The sequence below is a fragment of the Apostichopus japonicus genome, chromosome 23 (genome assembly GCF_037975245.1).
Source record: "Apostichopus japonicus isolate 1M-3 chromosome 23, ASM3797524v1, whole genome shotgun sequence".
Lineage (NCBI taxonomy): Eukaryota > Metazoa > Echinodermata > Holothuroidea > Aspidochirotida > Stichopodidae > Apostichopus > Apostichopus japonicus.
In genome coordinates this window covers 12969162-12991738 of record NC_092583.1, presented here as the reverse complement: position 1 = coordinate 12991738, position 22577 = coordinate 12969162, and the positions used below count along the sequence as shown (strand labels likewise).

Genomic DNA, 22577 nt, shown 5'->3' with positions numbered 1-22577 from the left:
TTTATTCTTGAATTATTATGAAATAGTGTTCACACTTTTTTCTTATTTTAATTTACTTGATTTGTCATTTTCAATCGGGCCTCATTTAATATTCATATCATCATTGTGTACTATCCCTCTACTATCTTTGCCGATTCTCATTAAATATGCAAAAATTTCAGTTATCTTGCTATGAAGTATCAGAACCACCCATGTAAGCCTTGTGTTATGATCAAGTATTACTTCAACGTCATCAACAAAATGGGCATATGACGTCGGCACATGTACTGCATGTCCGATTCGATCGTTAAGCTAAAATCTCCAAGGTTTCTTTGGACTCGATACATTTTAATTGAATGTGTTGTTTCATCACTTTGTCTTGTAAACAATACTGTTGTTATTAAATCAACTTTCTGTTCCCACACATGGGAATAGCCTATGACAAATAATGTAAAGATATAAGTGTGCGTGTTCGATATTCATACATAGCGCCATCGTCATTTGTTGAACATCTGTTTTGGTGAGTGAGCGTTAGTATGAATTTAGGAATTGACCAATGGCAGACGATATGACACTTATCTTCATAGACAAACATATTTAACATTCTGCCGAGAGAAAACTTCGGTTTCAACGTCTTGCTTCCTATCTCGATCAAGTTTAGTGTGGAAAAAATGCGAAAAGAAATTTCTTATCAATCAGTATGATCGGAGATCAGAATCCAACTTATAAATGTTGGTATTTTGTACGAAATTTGTTTACCTCTTTGGATGAAAAAGCACAATTTTCAGGGAGACATTCAAACATTTCAAAGCCTAGTATTTAAAGTTGATAAGCAGTTTTTTCTTCTTTTTCCAAACTTAGGTTAAAGATGTATTTTTTTCGAGAACGTATCAGGATAAATATCTACTTATTTATTATCTTTTCTTTGTCTTCACTTTCCACGCCCATTTTCTTTGCTCTTGGATAGTTTCGATAACATTCATCGGCGTTGGCTGATATGTTATGTTGTTTGCATGTCGCGCAACTGGTTCAAGTTAAATTATCGAGCGGCCAAATGTACTTTCTAAATGGCTGGTTGTTGATGGTCGACTTTCTTCTGATAATTGACTAAATATGAACAAATCGATTTTGGTCAATTTTCGGAAAGAATGGGACAAGCAAGGGATTATTTTTTTTTTCAATTTATTTATTCCGTATAAATAACGAACGTTTATTTATGAATCATTCAAAATAGGTACAGTATGATCTCATTCTCTGTGATCTCACTTTGATAAATGTTTTAATATTAGCCTTTCGTAAGCGCGATATTTTTCTTTAATTTGCTTTTTGGGGTTTGTTTTATCTTTTATTTGTATTTGTCAATATTTATATATTATTATGATACATGTATATAATAAAAAAGTAAACTGTAGTTTTACTATGCTGATACAAAATGTGCAATATAAAAGTTTATAGAGTCGAAATTAATACGAGTTTTCCTCTTTCTTCTTTTGTGTTGCTCGAATTGACTTTTAGCTCTCTACATTGATCAAACATATATATATATATATATATATATATATATATATATATATATATATATATACATATATATACATATATATATGTGTGTGTGTGTAATGCGTCATTCAACTATATAAATCTGTGATTTTCTGGGGTAGACCCCAAGAACCTCCTATATGGAATTCGGCTTCAACAACTTCAGTGCCACACCCACCCCTATTAAAATCCTGCATCCGTTGTTGAGTTTCCCGGGACTAACCTGGGCACGAAAAACCAAACAACTGAACGACTTGATCCGCTCTCAACTTGCATCGAGACTGTGACTGTGTGATCATCGTCGGGTGTGTATCACCCATTCCCTCGAAAGGGAACAGATACTATACATGATCTTAGCCAAAAGGCCGAGAAGCTACAAATGATGTAAGCCAAAAGGCCGAGAACAGAAAGGGAATATATATGCCGGTTTTCCTAAGTTCACCGACATCTTTCATCTGCTTAATCAGCAAGATTGTGTTATCACCTGACACCTCCCTGGTTTGAATTAAAATGATTACAAAGATTACAAATATTTCCACTGAGATACTGATTATAATGACAAAGCCTCAAGTAAATGGTTCATTTGCATATTTCTTTGTTTCGTTGTTCCTGAATGGAACTTGCCCTAATGCTGTTGAATGCAAGTTATCCCAAATACCAGGTGCGTCTAAAAATGTTCACAACAATAGAGATCAGGAACTAGCCGTATACTGATACTGCACTATAACTGTAGTGATAGACTATAGCCATGTGCGTACGTAATTACGTGAAGAAGGGAAAAGTATACAGGACGAAAAGCAAACGGTTGTGTGTTAGGCCTACCATGACATTATTACTAGTTAGGCCTGCATGTTATATAGAAAACTTTTATTCCTCATAGAAAGCAAGGGTGGCGGATATAGCTTTGAAAAACCAAGTTAGGCCTATTTTCTTTCTGTAATGGAAATATCGATGAAATGGACAAAATGGCGGATGGGAAGGCTTCGTAACTGACGTCATCGCAACTATGGAAATACATAGGACCAGGGTATTAACATGCAAAGTGACAGGAGTAACAGGAGTTTGATAGTTCTCAACTAATATTTCGACGAAAATTTACAGTATGGAAACAGATTTATTATTGTGGATGATAGAAATCTTACTCTGGATCAATACGCCGTAATTGTTGCAAATGTGAAGAACTTTTACTAGGAATATAGGCTAGCCTACGTTTGTTTATTAATTATGCCGACCAAACTTAGAGCCAGTGACACTACGTTCTGCAAATGTTAAAATGACAGCAGTGTTTCAAAACCTTGCAACATAAAAATTGTCAGTATATTCCTTCGACTGTTTGCTTCTGTGCAAATATATTAATAACATCGAAGGTCACGGCTTGTAGGAAGATATTTGCTCACATTGTTACTTTTTGAAGAAATGATCACCCAATTCGACAATTATGGGTACGACAATTACCAAAAAAGACTTCATCCACTCTCAATCCCAATCCCTTGACATCGAGACTATATGTGATAATGGCGGTGTTACGTCGGGGTTAAGAATCAAGAGCCCTTATGCGTGTTCAAAATGTGCTCGTTTCACAAATTATCGAGCCACTTTTACAGCCCCTTTTTAATAAAATCTGTGTGTAGTGTCTATCAGGCTAGCTTATTATGTTATCGTAATCGTGGTGACAAAGTTTATTTTATTAAGGAAAGTCGAATGGAGCCTGGACAAGAAAACCACTTTCCACTCCAATCCCTCCATTCATCGAGACTGTACAATTATGATGGTTGCAAAAGTAACTCGACTCCATTTTGCCGCTGAACTTGACTCCAAACTTTTCGTAACACGCGTCTATCCATCTCGTAGGAATCTTCATTAGCCCAGGATTATTAACCTCGAACGTTGGGAATCTCAAATGTTTCTTGGAATGGATCTCTCCTTTATTTGCGAAACAATGTGAACCTAACATTATGTGACCATGTATAGCAGGGTAAGTCTACTTTTAAATTTACGTTTTCTTTAAAGAATTCTCATTATTTGCCCGAAAGTTAGATTTTTAAATGGATTGTCCCTATGAATGATGAATACTATCTATGTACGCTAGGCTGGTAAAGTTATCAATCAAATCCAACATAATATTTTCGAGATGTCTACATTTGAAGTTGACACCTTTTCTTATCAAATGTCAATTTAACCCAATCAAGTGTGATTTCATTGATGCACATTGACAATTTTTGTGTTGTTATATTCATAATTTAAATTGTATGTATGTATGTATTTTAGATCCTCCTGCAAGCAGGAACTCGCGAAGAAGCCATCATTGGCTTATCAAAGCCGCAAGCCGACCGAAGTCTGTCTCTTAGATTCATATTTAACGTCCATGATTATGAATTGTCAATTGTCAACAACTCTGTAACTGGAAGACATACATTAATCTTGGAGTAACTCGAACTAGGGACCTTATGATTAAAAGGCACCGGCGTTAACCACTGAGCTAACACTCCTAATTAAATTAAATTATCTGTTTCAATATTGGAAGTATACGCATCTCAATACCGATACAGAACAGTCATTGGAATAAATTTGGAGGAAAGTTTGAGTAAAGTTGGAATACATCGCAATCCAAAGCGATAAAAGGAAAATAAAGCAAAAATAAAATTTGGTAATACTTTGAAAAGTACGTAACGTAGATGTAATGACTGTTGAAACTATTCCCAGACAGCCTGCAGGATTGTTAAATTTGACGAATGTATGATTCAAATTCAAAACATGTTTTCAAGATGGAAGTTGTGAAAATAACATGTTCAAAATTTGAGCACAAAGTGACTCAATGCGTAATTGAATATCACTCATGTAATCGACTGTTTGAGACTTGGCCTTTATTATTATGAGAGGGTATATTATTGGGGTTGAACAATCGACTTTCCAATTTTGTCATGACACTAGGGTATCAGTATCGCCACCCCCAGCCCACCCCACCCCTAAAGTTAGTTTTTTCTTATGAAGTCTTTGCTAGAAATTCAGGAGCGTTGAAATATGACAGTGCCCCAGAGAGAGAGAGAGAGAGAGGTGTGGAGATAGAAGGAGGGGGGGGGGGGTAGGAAAGAGGGAGAGTGGAAATGACTGGAGGGTACATGTTATAATAGTCGTAGCTTGCATTATATGACTTTCTGGCATATTTGACTGGTGAAGTAAAATATTTCTCATGTGAGTGTTTTTAAAGTGGAACTTTGTCCAGAAGAAAGCGAAAGCTCCCCCTCTTTTGTAACATGAAGCCCACGATGGTGCTGGTTGGGGAAAGTGATATAATAGAGGGCAGCCTTTGGCTTCTCTGTCTTTTTCCTATCTTTCAATTGAATAAATTTGTGTCTTTGGCACTCATATTAGGAACATCACTACAGAATAATTTAGCAACTGAATACCTTTTTTCAAGAGTAGCATAGCAGACTGAGGCCGGCGGGGGAGGGGAAGGGGAGCCTGTGCCTTCATGGACAATAAACCTCTAGAATGTAGAACGGGGTTATCAGAATCCCACAATATACATTCATGCTAAATGCCAAAAAAATGTGGAAAAAATGGAAAAAGGAATGATTAGGCCTACTTTTGAAACATAAATCATTCGATCCATGATTTTGGGTGATCTGTGTCTACGTTTCACATGATACAAAAACCACTCGAAGTTGCATTGAATTATTACAGTAATAACATTCCACAGATTCGGTTTCTCTCCATTTTCCCTTTTTGTTAATACGTTTTATTTTCTATTTACCCTTCAACGCACGGTAGACAAACCACGCAGGAGATATAAACAATGTCACTTAAATAACTGTCTGCTCGTAACTTTCATTATTGGAATGAATCGATGAAACATTGATAACAGCAGAGAACATCAAACAACGGATGGTTCAGCAATCTTTTTAAAATGCCATCTCTATTTTCTGTTCTTTTTTCCCTTCATTTTGTGCCTGTCTTCCGTTTTTGTGAAGGCATTGTAAACAATGATAGGGAGTTGTGTTCACATCAATGTAATGTCACGGAACGCCAAACGGGCCACTGTAATATGAGGTTTCATTGTTAAACAAAACAGTGGAAATTTAATAGAACAGTCGTTTTACTTGTTTACGTAAGTTTGTCTCGGTAACAGTAAATGTGGTCGGTAGGCTATAGTCTGCTTGCATAACTGCAAAAAATGTACGTGCAGCAAGTCATTACGCAGTATTTCTCTCCATCTTTTTTATGCATTGTCGTGTCTTAGTACTGCAGAGTACTGCCTTGTCTTTGTGTTGAATGGCCTTGTATTGTCCTGTGTCGTTTTGTCTTGTCTCGTCGTGACTCGTCATGCATTGTCTTGGCTAGTCTTGTCCTCTCCTGCCTCGTATTGCATTGGTTTTGTATTGTATGTTCTTCTATTGTATTGATTGTAGTCTTATTTAGTCCTTTTCTTGACTTGTCTTGTCTTGTATATTCCTGAATGGTCTCGCCTTGCCTTGTCTCGTCAGTTCGTCGTCGTCGTTGTCCTATGAGTCATGACTGACCCTTTGTGACCCTATTGATGATGACGTTCCAACCACTTCTATCCTGGGCAAATCGGTGAGCTGCGCAGATGTTCATGCCGGTGATCTCTTTTATCCCGTCAGCCCATCGAACTTTTGGCCTACCACGTTTTCGATGACCCTCAACATGACCTTGGGTAATGATCTTCTCCAAGTTGTCACCTTCTCTCCTAGAAATGTGTCCAAAATACTGCAGCTTGTTCTTATCTATCTTCTGACATAAGGTAACCTTCGCTCCAATTTGGTTCTTGACAAAATCATTTGACTTACGTTCCTTCCATGATATCCTCAGCATCCTCCTCCAACACCACATTTCAAAAGCATGGATTTTCTTTCTGTCTACTGCTCCCAAAGCCCACGTCTCAGACCCATATGTAGCGATTGGAAAGACCAAAGCATTCATTATATGGATCTTGGTGTTCCTTGAGATCCCTCTGTCTTTCCAGATGTCAGTGAGGTTTATAGCAGATGATCTAGCCATGGCGAGACGCCGTCGTATTTCTTGTGAGCATCCACCACCATCCACAATCAGAGAGCCCAGGAAGTTGAAAGTGTTGACTACTTCAACATCCTCTCCATCAGCTTGAATATGATGGTCATTCTTTCCTCCACATATCATAACCTTTGTCTTCTTAACATTGAGGTACAGTCCGTATTCCTCACTGGATTGCTTGACTCTTTCAATAAGGTCTTGAAGCTCTGCTGCTGTTCTTGCAAGTAGGGTAGTGTCGTCAGCATATCTAAGATTATTTATCTGGCGTCCTCCAATGGATACCTGTCCCACAAAGTCATCTAGAGCTAATTGCATGATGTATTCTGCGTAGATGTTAAAGAGATACGGTGACAAGATACATCCCTGGCGCACTCCTTGACCTATTGTAAACCAGTCGCTGTCACCACATTCTGTTCTAACTGTGGCCTCTTGACCTTCATACAAAGATTTTATCAGGATGATCACATGTGTAGAGAAGCCCATTTCTTTCATGATTCTCCACAACTTATGATGTTGAACACAGTCGAAGGCTTTGCTGTAGTCAATGAAGCAGAGGAAAAGGGGTTGCTGGAACTCCGCGTTTTCCTCCATCATATTCCTCAAGTTTCCTATCTGATTTCTTGTCCCTCTTCCTTTTCTAAATCCAGCTTGCTCAGGTGGTAACTCACTTTCAATTTTGTTTCTTATTCTTTCCGCAATTATGTAGAGCAAAACCTTGCTTGCATGAGAGATGAGTGAGATGGTGCGGTTGTTAGCACACTCCCTTGTATCACCTTTTTTGGGTAATGGAAGAAACACTGCCCTTTTCCAGTCCTCTGGCCAATCTTTAGTTTTCCATATCTTGTTGCACAATCTATGAATTACTGCAACTCCCTCATTGCTGCTTTCCTTAAGTAATTCTGCCTGGATATTGTCCACTCCTGGGGCTTTACCCCTCCTTAGCTTCTTCATTGCATGCTCCACCTCGCAGAGAAGAATGTCTGGGTCATCCTCAAATTCTTGATCTTCTTCACCCTCCTGTGTGTCATCATCTTTGGATGCATACAACTTTTCACAGTATTCCTTCCATCTCGTCTTAATTTCATTTTCTTCTGTCAGGATGTTGCCATCTTCATCTTTCAGGACATTGAGTTTGGTGGTGGGTTTTGAAGTCAATAGCTTGATGTTTTTAAACATATCCTTGGTGTTATTTGTAGAGCTATCACGTTCCACTTCAGCACATTTTTGCTTGATGTAGTCTGATTTGTCACTCCTGATCTGCTTCTGAACTTTCCTAGATAAATCCTGATACTCTCTTCTCGTATCTGTGTTTTCCAGTCCCTTTTCTTTGACCTTCCGTCTTTGATCTGCCAAGTCGAACACCTTTTCTGTGAGCCAGGGCTTCCTTTTGTTCTTACGTTTGGGGATTGTTTTCTGTGCTGTGTCTAATACAACCTGCTTGACATCTTGCCAAAACTCATTCGGGGTGGATTCCTCTGAGTCCATCTCCATCAACCTCTGGAATTTGTTTTTCACTTCCACTCGATACATGTCATCGATCTTGCTGACATCAAATCTCACTGGTTTTCTTGGCTTCTTGACCCTTCTCAATTTCATCCTCATTGTTGAAACCAGAAACTGATGATCTGTTCCACAGTCTGCGCCTGGATAGGTTTTTGCACAGATGAAGCTGGATCTCCATCGCTTTTGGACCAGTATGTAGTCAATCTGGTTTCTGTAGCGTTGATCTGGTGATGACCAGGTATATAGCCTACGTGGGTGTTGCTTGAAGAGGGTATTAAGGATCATCAGGCCATTTTCTTGACAGAAGTCGATTAGCAGTTCTCCTCTCTCATTTTGCTCTCCTAGTCCATGGTTACCCATCACATTTTTATTGGTACACTGTCTTCCAACCTTTGCGTTGAAATCCCCAATAATCACTGTGATGTCTCTCTTATTGACTGAGTCTATGGTCAGTTGTAGCTGCTCATAAAAGGCATTTATTTCATCTTCAGTCGATGTAGAGGTGGGTGCATAGGCTTGTATAACTGTAAAATTCATAGGTGTCCCTTGGATGCAAATGGTGATAATTCTTTCACTAACAGGGTTGTATCCGAGAACACATCTAGCCACGTCTAGGCATGCAACAATTGCAACTCCATGCTCTCTTCTACTCTCAGTTCCAGAATAGTAAACCACATGTTTGCTTGATGTTGTCAGATGTCCTTTCCCTGTCCATCTCATCTCTGATATACCACATAAGCTAACATCACATCGTTCAATTTCTCTTGTTAGAATGTCTATTTTCCCACTGTTCATTGTCCTGACATTCCAGGTACCAATTTTCAAAGTTGTTTTCCAGAGGTTACATCTGTTATCATTATCCTTGGGGTTATCGGCTACTACACTTCCATCAGGCATTATTCCATCAGGCTTTGATGCAGCAGCGTCATCGATGCAAGGTATGATGCCATCTGGCCTCTCTTCCCCAGTAGCATTTGAGACACCTTCACGCCTGGGGGTCTCACTATCCAGTGTCATAGCTTTACACTCAATAGTTGTACTCATCATCATGGTATACATGGCAAAAGAAAGACGGTGGTGGTTTGCCATTGCCTTCCACCTCTGCTGGATGGCCGGTGGCTCTCCAATGAGCTCATACGCCCTTAGAGGTAGATCTTGCTTTTTAATTCTACCTCGTCAGTTATAGCAATAAATAAAAACAACCCATCGGCGTAAGATTACTCCGTGCACATCATGTCAACATGTCTGGAATATCAAGGTATGCATATCGCGCCCTCTATTCGTTCTCACAACGATTTTTGATGAGCGTCTGTTTCAATGTAATCTTTTAATTCAAAAGGGTTTAGATGATACACTAGTTGTATTGATATGCATGGTTTATACAACGTATACGGTCGTTTATTTTTAATTCTATAGTGCCTTTGAGGTATAGACAAATTATTTTAAAACACCTTACTGTACTTTGGTGGAACATTATGTAAACATTGTTGTGTTTTTTACCGGCTCTAAAGTATATACATTCGTTACATGCATGGTGACCTATACTCTTAAGTATAAGCAGCGTATCAAAATATGAATGAATTGTTGCATAAAGGCAATAATTCAAAACTTATGGGTATTTATTTTTAATTACCTTTAAGTACTATCGGATGTAATCAGTTTGAAAAGTAAAGAGCGTGTGAAGTTCTCGTAATAGAAATGTTGAATCGCGAAAAAAAAAAAAAAAAAAAAAATATGATGTCTACAGGTGATGCAGTAACTGACTGAAGTTGACCTAGATATTCTTTGACATTTTGCTAACGGAGGAGTTTTATAAAAAAAAAAATGAAAACTTAAAAACCGTGAAATGATATGTTGTCTATAGATGTGAGGAAGTGGTGAGGGGCGCTGTTGCTTAAATGTCGTTACCAGCCCTTTTTATAAGACACTTATAAAAGGATAAGCCTATGCCATCTTATATATTAAATTGTGATTAGACTTCCACTTTGGCCTTGGGAGATAAACGAAGTGATTGACAGATAATAGAAGAACATACGAACAAACGAACATTTGGAAAGACAGACATAGAAATATGGAGTAAGACGACAGGGAAATAGGAAGAGAGAGAAGAGAAAGCTACGCTGATAGATAAGTAGACCATGCTGATAAAACATACAGGCAGATAGATACACATACAGACAAGTCACCGGTGTACGCTAGTAGAAAAGACGTATGATCTATTATATGTAACAATTGCTCGTCTGGGGAAAAATATATTCCTATATACTTGGACGCTTGCTTGGTCACGTGGTTTCTCAAACAACTTATGGAGAACAAAATTGTTGCCACTTTCGAGAATTTAATTAAAAGTTCTGATTCTAAACAATAACTCTTTCGGCGAAATTAAGAGCTTTATACACTTTCTCACTCTGTCGCTCTCTGTCCACCCGTATTCATCTGATAAATAGTTTGCTACCAATCATACCTTCTGCTACTTGATCAACATCGTAAGTAAACAGTTTGAATACATGGTAAACCATTTCCCTGCTAAGTCTCAATCCAGAGCGATTCTTTACAGAGACATTTTAATATCCGTTCTCTCCAAGAGGTTATTTGTATAACATGTTATAGAGCCTGATTCCGTCGCTAATTAATCTTATAAACGTTATGGACAGTTAGAACTGGGGGCCTCATCATCCAAGCTGTCACGATGTTTACGAAGAACAAACTTTTATTTGATTATTGTCAAGAAAAAAGAAGGGGGGAAAAGGAAAGAAATGCTACTGTATGTATGCACGCAATGACTGCACCCCTCCCAATCTCATTTACAAAAGATCCCGCCGCCCCCCCCCCCCCCCCAACAGAAAATTAACTTAAGACTGACTCTGGGCACAAAATTAAAATTGTGGACGTAAAAAAAACGTCTGTTGTCAATTCCAAGTTGCCTGGTCTTTATACCGCTATTACTTTATTTTTTGATATGATCCTTTTAACGTGCAAGGCTCATCAATTTAAGTGACCGGATTACTAAGTCCAACACGTAGATCGTTAGGCCAGTTTCTCAGAAACAAAAACAAAACTCAACAGGTAAACATGTCCTCAAATAACATGTTTACTATGCACTGAAGAACTGTCGAGGAGAAATGATGATACATGTCTTTCAAGGGTATACTTGCCAATTTATAGGAAGCTGTTGTTTGAGTTATTAGAATTCATAAAAAAAAAACGTGCGGGATTAACAATCAACATTTAGGCCCGCACTGCAGAGCCAGCAAAATATCATCAATTTAGCCTTAAAGGAGCACTCCAGACATTGCTTTTGGTCTTAGTTGTGATATTTGGTTGTAAATAATTCAAGACTATATAGTTGTAGTTCTACTCATATGTATTTTGAAAACGCAACTTGTCCACTGACAATCTTCGAGTAGAAAAAATCTTCGAGTTGGAAGATATATAGATAAGATTAAACAAAATTCGATCTGAATATATTTTAATAAAAATTCTAGTATTTATCATAATTACGGTCACAATAGCCCTCGTACTCACGCATTTTACTCATAATTATAGTCACACAGTGAATGGGATACCCGGTGTATAATACTATAGACACAGGCCTGCGAGTGTTACGGCGTTCCTCTGATTACATACGTAGTATTAAACAAAGCCACGCTTTTCTCAGCATAGTGTTCTCTCTGTAACTGTTTCAAATCATCAAACCAGAATATGCATATAACTCCAAATAGTGTGTGTACGTGGATACTGTACCGATGGAAATGTATGGCATTGTAATATATAACTTTCAAGGATCATATATATATATATATATATATATATATATATATATATATATATATATATATATATATATATACATATACATATATACATATACACATACGTATATGTATATGTATGTATATATATATATATATCCCATAGGTTCATAACTGAGAAACCAAAACTCTGCATGAAGGATGTACAGCTACACGTAGATATGTGCAATGCATGAGCAAGATACGTTCCAGTGTGCAAAATCGAGGTTTATCGGTGATAAACCTGGTTATAGCGACTTGATAATCCATGTTTTCTCTAATTATTTGGCTTGCCATAGGCGCCTCTAGTTTTCAAGCTCCATCAGACATAAATAACCGTTTCTTCTCAAATACTGGCCGTCCCGTCACGTTCACATGAGATAAATACACTGAGAGAATAACCTTACCACTATTTTACGTGCCTCAACTATAAATAAAGGAATTAATGAATGGGTGATTTCTCATGATATTGTAAAACAACCAATTAAATGGCTCGTTTGTGGATTGTTAAACCTGTTAGATGTATTACAGCAACGTAAATATCTCCGGGGAAAAAAACCCGTTGTTTTGTATGTATATAGTGTCGCGTTTGCGAAGTTGTGGAATAGAGATTTGTAAGTAGAGTTTGTAGAGCAAAATTAGAGCACATGTTTAGTACAGCGACAACACCTGTATTATTTTAAGCCAACCGTCAACACTAAACCTATAGGTTAACATTGCACATGCACCAAAATCTATATATCCTTATTTGCATACGATTTATTTAATTCACTCTAATCTGTCTCCATTCTACATATGCACTCAAATCTATACCTGAGCCTACAACAGTTGGTAACATTTTGAAATTGCGCCACTGACCTACTTCTGGGTCAATGTACACACACACACACACACACATATATATATATATACATATGTATACATATATATATATATACATATATATATATATGTTTCGTATATAGACACTCACTCAGAATGTGGGTCTTGAGGCCGTTAGGGCCAAAAAAAAAACAGGTAAATGAAACATGATCTATTTGTATTTACGTTTTTTTTTTAAACTTTAATTACTTATCATATAACAAGCCGTTGACCAAAATTATATTTACTCGCACAATATATAGGTTTGCTTTGTTATTTTTTTAAATATTTTTGGAGCAATTTGATCGTAAACGTCAAAATGAAACAAAATAACACACACACAACATCAATATAATATAAACACAATATAATATAAACATTGTGTTACTTGAAATATATCTATTTCTTTTATAATAATAATAATAATAATAATAATAATAATAATAATAATAATAATAATAATAATAATAATAATAGTAATCACACAATATAAAGAGTAAAAAGCCATAGAAGAATAAAAGCGCCTTAAATTTATTTTCTCTTTCCACCTCCAGTTGTTATATGAATACTTGCAACCTAAAATAAAAACGCGGAAATTAGACAATAAAAGTCGCAATCGTGAATACGACTATAAATTCACACAATAAATTCCCCATGTAGCTACAAGCCTCTCGTCATTTTGTTATCCATAATCGCTGTTAAAGAACCATTCAGTTGTCAACTTGTCAAAGTTCATAAATTGTTGAAGGTAATTATGAAAATTATAACAATTCTTTTTTAATTATATTTTATATATATTTTTTTATATTTATTATAGTGTCATTTATAGTCAGTGTACATTTGGCGTGCCATAAAAAATAAAAAAAATCGTTATTAGATGTAAACAAACCACACATCGACACATCGTTTGTTGTTGTTGTAATTTGGAGAACAGAAAATGTAGATTACGTTGGCTCACACCGGGTGAGGGGGGAGGGTGTGGGATTGGGTGGCGGGGTGTGGGATGGGGTGCCGGGTGTGGGATGGGGGTGGTGGGGTGTGGGATGGGGTTACAGTGGGAGGTCCGGCCGTGTACATTAGGACGTTTCTTATCATTTGATGTTGGAAAGGGAAGGGAGCGGAGCGGAAGGAAAATGAAATTGACGTAATTTTCTTGTTAACGTACGTCCAGGCAGTGAGGTATAATTACGGGGAATTTGATGTAATCTATACAACAATTAAAAGGGCAGATAAATTTTAAAGTCACCACATCTGCGCGAGATTAAAATGAGGTTATAATAATGTAACCTGCAAATGGTTGAATGGTTAACGTGGTGTGGTAAAAAAAATATACTTGCAAAGGAAAAGGAAGCCGATTTGATGCTCGAAGAAGGTGATAAACCGCCTCCTCCTTCCCCGCTCTCAGCCTTCCACCCTCAGCCTCCTTCCCCGTCATCCGCCTCCTTTCCCGCCCTCCGCCTCCTTCCTTTGCCCTCCGTCCTCTTCCTTTGCCCTCCGCCCCGCCTCCTCCCCGTCTGACACACGTCCGTGTCAACACCAACTTCCGCTTCCTTCCGTATCTGCCATCATTTTGTGCAACAAACTTCTCCGCTTACGATTGAATCATCTTGTTGATTACTTGGACACGTTTGCCCTCATTTTGGAAGTTCTGTACAGGCCAACGTTACATATGAAAGTATAAGGTATACTCAGAACAAAACCTCATGAGTTCCGTTCACCAACACCTCAAGCACTTTTATTTCATATTCTTATTACCAGTATAAATATATAACAAAATAAAAAAGATTAATAGACAGGATTAAGAAATATAAAAATCTACACACTTTGGGTGGTAGAAAGAGGAATGAGGACCATTGACCGGTCGATGAGGATGTATAGCGTTAGAACAGTTCCCTCTTCATGTATTATACAGTAGAGTAAAAGTGCTCAGGTTGTGAGAAGACAGGTAAGCTCGTCGCTGTTAAATATCCCAAACTCGGTGTGGTTTGGGATATTCTCCACAGCAACGAAGAAAGTCGACAACAAGTTCAAAGTCTTGTAAATGAACCGAACAAGCAATCAAACAAGTAATAAATTCATGTGTTGGTACACAACATTGGTGTGTGGGCAAGGGCGTAGGAACCGGGGGGGCTGGGGGGGGGGGGGGGCAGCCCCCCAGTGAAAAATGTGGAGGGGCGGAAGTATCATTCCGCCCCCGGTTCGCAAGTCAGAAAACCCCTTTTTCATTTCCAAATGAGAAAAAAATTCTCATTTGGAGCACCAAATTGCATCTAAAGCCAGGTGAAAATACAAAATTAAGTTTACAAAATGGAGTGCGTGTTGAAGTGTGCTATATTGCACCAAATTGCATCTGAGGCCACCTGGAAATGCAAAAAATTCCAAAGGGCAGGAGGACACCCCCTCCCCTTAGACCCCTCCCCCAGGCCGGCCATCAGTCTTCAGCCCCCCCCCCCCCCCACTCAAAAGTACCTTCCTACGCCACTGTGTGTGGGTGTGTGTGTTCTGTCTTCACTTCGCGGCTCTCTTATACCTATTTTGGGGGATATTAACATGCATGTGCTGTGATCATTATTACTGCAGAAAGCAAAGGACTTTCTGACGCAAGCCAAGTTGTAAAGCTGTTCACACTAATTTCGAAAAACAAAAGAAATAAACCGGACTAATGACAACCAAAATATTCTCCCTTTTACGACAGGAATGCCTAAGAGACCTTTATTGTGCATGCTAAATAGACGATTATAAGCTTTGCATTAAACAGAGCTATATACAAACGATCTCACATAATAGATAGTCATCTGCTCTTTTTAAGATCGAACCGACCCACATTGCCACTAATGGTAAATAAAATCTATAACATTTGAATATCAAGTGATATGTGAAGGTAATTGTAATATTAGCGTTGTGAAAATGTACACAAAACTTCAGCGAATATTTACGATTCTCTTTATTAAATCATGGTTTCATAGAACGATAAAAAACGTTGGGATAATTTGTGTCTACTTTTAACTACTTTTGTTTAGTATTTCCCTAACGTTAAGAAGCCGAGAGCGGATAACACGAATTTGATGTTATGCGGTCCCACTATCTTGTCACTAAAGCCTACCTTTCCTACCTTTCTAAGAAAAAAACCCTCTCCATCCCTTCAATTTCAAAATAAACAAACAGGGATAAAGGAAAACGCAATAAAGAGCCTTAAGTTATTCATTTCATATTTTATACATATTGTCTTAAAATATATAACAGATCCAAGTAGACAATTACAATCTCTTCCGTTTGTTTAAGAAAAAAATCAAACGAAATTAAGTATGCGTATAAAATCATTCGAATAGAATGCAAAGCGCTCTGAAATCGAAACGCAGACGGCGCTGTAATTCTTTTCGACTTTGTTGTTGTGATGTTAAGAAAATCATCTTCGACGTGCCAAATGATGTAAGAGGCGAATCACCATGGTGACATAGTAAACACATGTCATGTGCCATCATTATGTTATATACAATCACCTATATTATGTATCAGTAAGGAAATGTAGTTTTTCGAACAAAAGAAAAGATTGATGGATTTTGTGACTTGCGTTTATTAACAGCTAAATAAGCACGTATCACACGCCAAAAAAAAATCTTGTTGGCATGTTTGGTGCTCAACAATGGTTTTTCCCCAAATTTTCACGTTTGTATATACCGAGAGACTGTTACCTGCACGACTGTCCGTTTCTATAAATTTCACTCATGCATAAGTGCAATGTTTCAACTTTCATTCGTTTTCTCTCTCTCTCTTTTATTATATTTCTGCCTTTTTTTTTGTCTTCTTGCTAAGCTATGAAACAATGCCAAAATTGACAATATATATGTATATTTAGAATGTTACGATGTCCCTTACACCTATCTCTCTTTGAGATTAAAAAGATAATAAAACCAGTGGCGTGCGCAGGTGGGACGGGAAGTGGAGCTGGACATATGTAAATCTGCAAAATTTTCATTTGATTTCTTCTTCAAGGTAATACCGTATAATATTTCTATATTTCTAATTTTAATATTTATCTTGATAAATATTTCCTTCACTACATATAGGTAAAACAGAAGCCGTCATATAAGCCTATACAGAAACAAAAATATCGCTGCATTTATGTTGTTTTTTTTTGCCCCCTGAATGTTGATCATGCGTTTATGTACAATTTGAAAAGATGGTTCGGTGACAAACGTGTCCCCGGTGCCCGGCCGCGAATATTTTTTTCCCAAACTGAACTGACGCTGAAATTATTTCCTCGATTCTGATTGGCTCTCGTATACGTTTCTCTTGGAAGGTTCTAAAGCTTCTACGATGTTCTAACTTTCCCCCAAAATCCCCCCCCCCCCAATTTTCGCACCACATGTAGGCTTATTTCCATTTGTTGTACTCTGACATCAAAACCACAAAACCCAGGTCCTGTTTGATCAAATATCGACAAACATATTCTCCTGTTACTTTTTCCGCAATTTTCCTGACGGAGAACACTTGTACGGTTTGAAATAAGCTCTATACTGATCACCCAGAGAGTAATTAACCTTACACCTGCATAATCTTCATATGGGACGCCAAGAATTTAATTTAGGCAAATTATACGTTTAATATATCTCTCCGACCGCACAGGTTTTGGGATATATAGATATACCTTGTAATTAATTAAATGCAAGGTTAGATCTAGTTCTGCCAATTTGATGTCAATTATAAAGTTCTGAGTCGTATCGTAGTAATTTCCTGATGACTGGTTTGTTAATGGAAACCAAAGTATATAGATATATATATATATGACACTATCATAGCATTTACTGTAAATCCCTGTTATTCAAACTTTGTTGCTTGGTGACCGCAATTTTTACCTGCATCATCTTGGCGACCCCCTAGTAGTGAATGTTTTGGCCGGGGAAAGCCGGTCCACGGGGAGGAGGTATCCCTTGCCATTTGAAAAAGTTGCAAACTGGAACAATTTGTTACATTTTACAACTTTTGAAATGTCGAAAATTTTATTTCATCTTCCGAAACTTTTGTTGGCCCTTCAAAACTTATATGTATATGTATATGTATATGTATATGTATATATATATATATATATATATATATATATATATATATATATATATATATATATATATATATATATATATACATCTAGTTTAATTTGCATATTAAACTCTGGGCGAAAGTTGTTACTGTCTTCTAATGCTTAGGCTATACTTAGGCAGCACCTTATGGGAACATCTACTCGTAAATAGTTCCTCTAACTATCCCCTTATGTAGCACTTTTTACGGTAATTTAATAATGTGAAGTTAATATATAGTAATTGATACACAAAGGCGATACATATTCGTTGGTATTAATATCACAAATCAAACTGCAACTGTTTATATCTAGCACAGGCCTACATGTGTATTCCTCTATACATAGCTATGTAGACTGTCTTCCTTGCCATAGTTGTATATCTCTCAAACTGTATTGATATACGAACAAATATTTCATCCTTACGGAAAGGAGTAGATCGGAACAGTTTACTTGTTTTGCTATTTACGTACTGTTTGACCTCAATGGATCGTAAATTTTTAACCGAATGCTTTTAATAATACAAACTTCCGTGCTATTGACCAATCATCGTGGAATATACATGTCGTCTGCTCATATAGGAACACCATTTGCCAACAGTCCGAGACATGCAATCAACTAATACAATAATCAAGAAAATCTTCTCGCCAGTAATCCCAACAGCCTGTCAAAGTTTGAAACATAAGTCAAAATTCCATTTTCCATAAATTCCTCTTATTGATGAGAGGCCTCAGAAGTAAATCTCACGAATTGAGGTCGAAAGAAGTTCGACGCCACGTGGCCCGATTTTCTGCACGTGACACTTGAAATACTTCATTTTAAATTTTTTCTCCATATTTGCATGCAATGCAGTCACTTCAACAGCCGATCCCACAACGGGGCAGAAAGAGAAAAAAATTCAAGCAAGAAATCTTCGTTTTCTTATCGCCATATATAAAGTACGTGAATTGGATAAAAGGTGGCACTTATGAAGAGTTAAACATGAACGGTAAAAACAAATCCGGAAACATTTCTAGATTTTGAAGGATTTTCGCGAGAAAAGAAGGTTGATATTAGTCACTTTTCGGTTACTTGGGTGTCATGCAAACATGAACATGAGATGATGTCAAGAATAAAAAAGTGTGGTGGGGGGGGGGGAGAAAGAAAGAAGGGAAACACTGTTTTTTTCCCTCCAAAATCTCCCTATGTCGTAAGCCGCTCACCACAAGCATATATACTTACTTCGTGCTATTGTGTTATACTTACATATATAGGCCTATACGTTACCATTTCTCTGAGTGAAATTTGAACTTTTCTTGTCTGTGAAAAGGAATTTACCTGTCGTGAGTGGTTTTGAGCATGGTGGCATCGTCTTTCGCTGAATTTATTATTATAAGTTTTATGTAAAATGAGTAAATATTTCTGAAGAACCTGGATCAATAAAGGGATTTTTATGTAACTATGAAGATTCTCAAGTGGTAATGTTCCTCAAATACTCCTCGAGTTTGTATAGGCTTTATCTTTAATTAACCATGATAAAATGTGCGAAGTAAAAAACAGATTCAATTTCAAGACAGACCAACAACGAGCTTCGAGTCATTCTTAAGTCCAAAGGGGATAAGAAAAGCCTTCAATAAAATGAAAGCAATATCTCGAGGTGCCTGAATTTTATCACAATCGGGCGGATCTAGGAATTTTGTAAAAGAAGCCGACACCCAGTGTAGGGTGATTTGAGAGCACCCCGCTCCCCAGAAAATAATGAAAGTGTTAATAAATACTTTTGAATTTTGTGACTTTGAAAACAGGTATAGGGTGTATAGGCCTTTATACTATCTAGCTCGTATGGTTATACTGTTAACATAATACTGAACAAAAAAATAATAAGCCGTCCGGGATTTAGGAATTGACAAACCTGTATTTATAAGTACAACAGTTTGAGTATAAGTATAATTCCATTGTTCTAAGTGTACGGGTATGGGGTACTTAATCAACGTTTATTATTCATAATATAGATTTCCAAAATATCCCGAGTAGAAGTACGAATCCATCAGGGACGAGTACAACTATACGTCAGGCAACAATGTTGAAATATCGGTATACGGATACGGACTCGCTTATCACCCCTGAAAGCTGATATCCACAAGTAAATGAATATAACCCCTCTGCCGTATTCAGTGCAAATTCATATTACTCACAGACAATCACAGATAAACAAACACACATACACACACAAATAAGAACACAAAAAAAAAACATACAGGCAAGATATTATCAACTAGCAAATCATTATGATTATGTTCGAAAAAAAATATGTAAAAGGACCGACAAACAAACGGACAAACAAACTACATACGTCAAGACGCATATCTTACCACCAACAAAAACACAAAAGAAAAGAAAAAAACAACAGACTGATAAAAGAATATCCATATTATACATTATCCAAGCTGATGACGTAGTTTATTATATTTAGTATCGCAACATCTATCAAATATGATAATTCGTGCAGCGTATCTCTATAAGGAAGGCGACCGTACTTTTTATCAATGTAATTTAAAACTGTGACAAAGAAATTAATACCACAGCTCTTTCACCAGCAGAATCTAATGAACTACATTTGAAACGTTTTATTCAATCTTTGAAAGTTATACTTTCACACTTTGGGGATTTAGAGTTCTACTCACACTAATCATGGGATCAATTAATCTTTAAGTGAAACAGCCGTCATCATAAATTAACTATATGATAAAACTACAGCAAAAACGGCTGCACCACTCTATAGTAAGTATTCTTAGGCTATATAAAGTTAATACGAATATATAGAGAAGACTGCGAGCAAATTTTGCGAGGAAAACTGGTGTACACTTTGACTACCCTGGATTATAACATTTGATTTTGTGTATATAGGCTGGAGGAGACGAAGTGGGTTGGGGCGTGCTGGGGGTGGGGGGGGGGGGTCGGGCGGTGGGGATGGGCGTTTGGGCTGGCGGGCTCGTAGGCGGTTGGTCTTCACTCATTTCCTGTCCGTTTAAAAAAAAAAAGGATGTTTGTATAGCAATCCTGTATATGTGCTTCGTTGTTCTTCTTCATAATTAAAAATTGAAGGAAATCATCAAGCAGCTTTCTTTGTTGATGTTAAGATTAATTTAATATTTATTCAAAAGTTTGGAGTATGGAGAATTCCATCCGTTACTTTTGTCGCTCTTACGGGTCAGCCTAACGACTTTCGTGAGTTACACATAAGAAGCGTCTGAATAAATACTACGTGATAATATTGGCTATAGCGACACCGAATCTTTCAGCAACAAACAACGTATTTTTTTTTTTAATCTTCGGAATGCTTTCAAAATAACTGCTTATTTATTTTAGGAAACGCCCTCAACTAAGAAGAATATACTACCTTATAGCATTCAATTCATTTTGGAGAAATGTTACGTCACTTAAAGAGGCATGGGCAATAACGTTTGTCTTGTCTTAGTACATGTGAAATGTCATTTTGTGAAATTATTCTAGGACAAATGCTCCAAATAAGGTTGGAAACCCTTTTTAACATTAGTAAGAGTACGTATGGTACCGTTCAAAGTTTTAACAAAAAGTAAGTTTGAGTAATTCCCGATTTTTTATTATCTTTTTCATTATAATGCCTGCAACTTTTGCCCGATTTTGGGAATAATCCACTCTCGTGATTCCCCCACTCTGGTTATGGCCATGTTTTCATTGAGAAGTATTATAAGTTTGACATTTAACCCTATATTTCATTATTTCTAGTGTGTGATGTACATGTACGCCAATGAACTGTATTGTCATGTGTTTTAATGTACCTTATATGTTCTGCAACTGTAAGCATGCACATATGCATATCACAAAGTATCAGTTAATTTTAACTTAATATGCCACTTTATACACATTGTATCCGTACAGTGGTATGGCCACCATGGGACGATGTAAGGACAATTCTTTATCATCATATAATCAAGGAACATTGGCTGGAGATAAAAACATTTTCAATCCTAAATCGGGGAAATCTAAATGTTTATAAAAATAAATAAAATGCTCAAAGAGAGAGATAGAGAGATATAGATAGAAGAGATCATAATCCAGTGCAAACATTGCCTTAGTCTGAAAAGCTTTTAATATTTTGAATCAAAAATATTTTCTCAAAACGTTGGCTCCCTGTATAACCTCACAAGTATTCGTATGATTATGAAATTTGAAATGTTGTGTCGCTTCGTCTAAAACCCCACAATAGACGGTTACCCACGCCCCTCCCCTCTACCCGCCCCATTTAAACTGAGAAATGGTGGGTTTAGAGAACCCTACAGGGGGGAGGGGGGGGCATGTCAAATGGTCATAATTTCACATTGGCTCATGGTAACACTAGAAGTGTTGAAATAACGATCTTTTTATTTTCTTTACTTATCAAACAACACTGGTAATCGTTAGCTGACTTTAAAAAACAGACGTTTTCAAGATGTAATAAAAAAGCTAAGAGCATTGTGCAATTAAAACGATTTTAAAGAGAGGCTACCATGCATCATGCGGGATCCTACTTCAATTTCTATGGATTCAGTGTAGAGTGTTTTGGAATTCTCAAGTCACAGTCGTTGAGTTTTAATCGAAGAAGTTCTTCTTCTTCTTTTTATACTTGATGCAATGACAGGTAATGGTTATCATATGGTATAGTTTTATGTATAAGTCGCAGTTTACTAACACACAGACAAGATATTGAAATTGGGGAGGGGGGAGGGTGTGGCGGGAGAGGGGGGCGGTGGCTGAACTACAATGGAATATGTTTCTTTTCCATGTAATTGTGAAAGTTT

The 22577-nt window shown here is 37.1% G+C and overlaps 2 protein-coding genes and 1 pseudogene across 3 annotated transcripts in view; 1 reads left to right on the top strand and 2 right to left on the bottom strand.

Moving 5' to 3' along the window:
• Nucleotides 1-1796: 1796 nt before the first annotated feature.
• On the bottom strand, nt 1797-1895 carry LOC139965110 (U2 spliceosomal RNA; annotated as a pseudogene).
• A 373-nt stretch (nt 1896-2268) lies between these two features.
• LOC139964820 (cardioacceleratory peptide receptor-like) overlaps nt 2269-22577 on the top strand; it is a 182561-nt gene continuing 162252 nt past the window's right edge. For both annotated transcript variants that reach the window (XM_071966821.1, XM_071966823.1), the window contains exon 1: nt 2269-3493. The gene's annotated coding sequence lies outside the window, so the exon portion shown is untranslated. The remainder of the gene's footprint in view (nt 3494-22577) is intronic.
• LOC139964975 (uncharacterized) lies at nt 6028-9099 on the bottom strand. Its single transcript, XM_071967093.1, has one exon. The coding sequence runs from the start codon at nt 9097-9099 to the stop codon at nt 6028-6030; it is 3072 nt and encodes a 1023-aa protein (XP_071823194.1).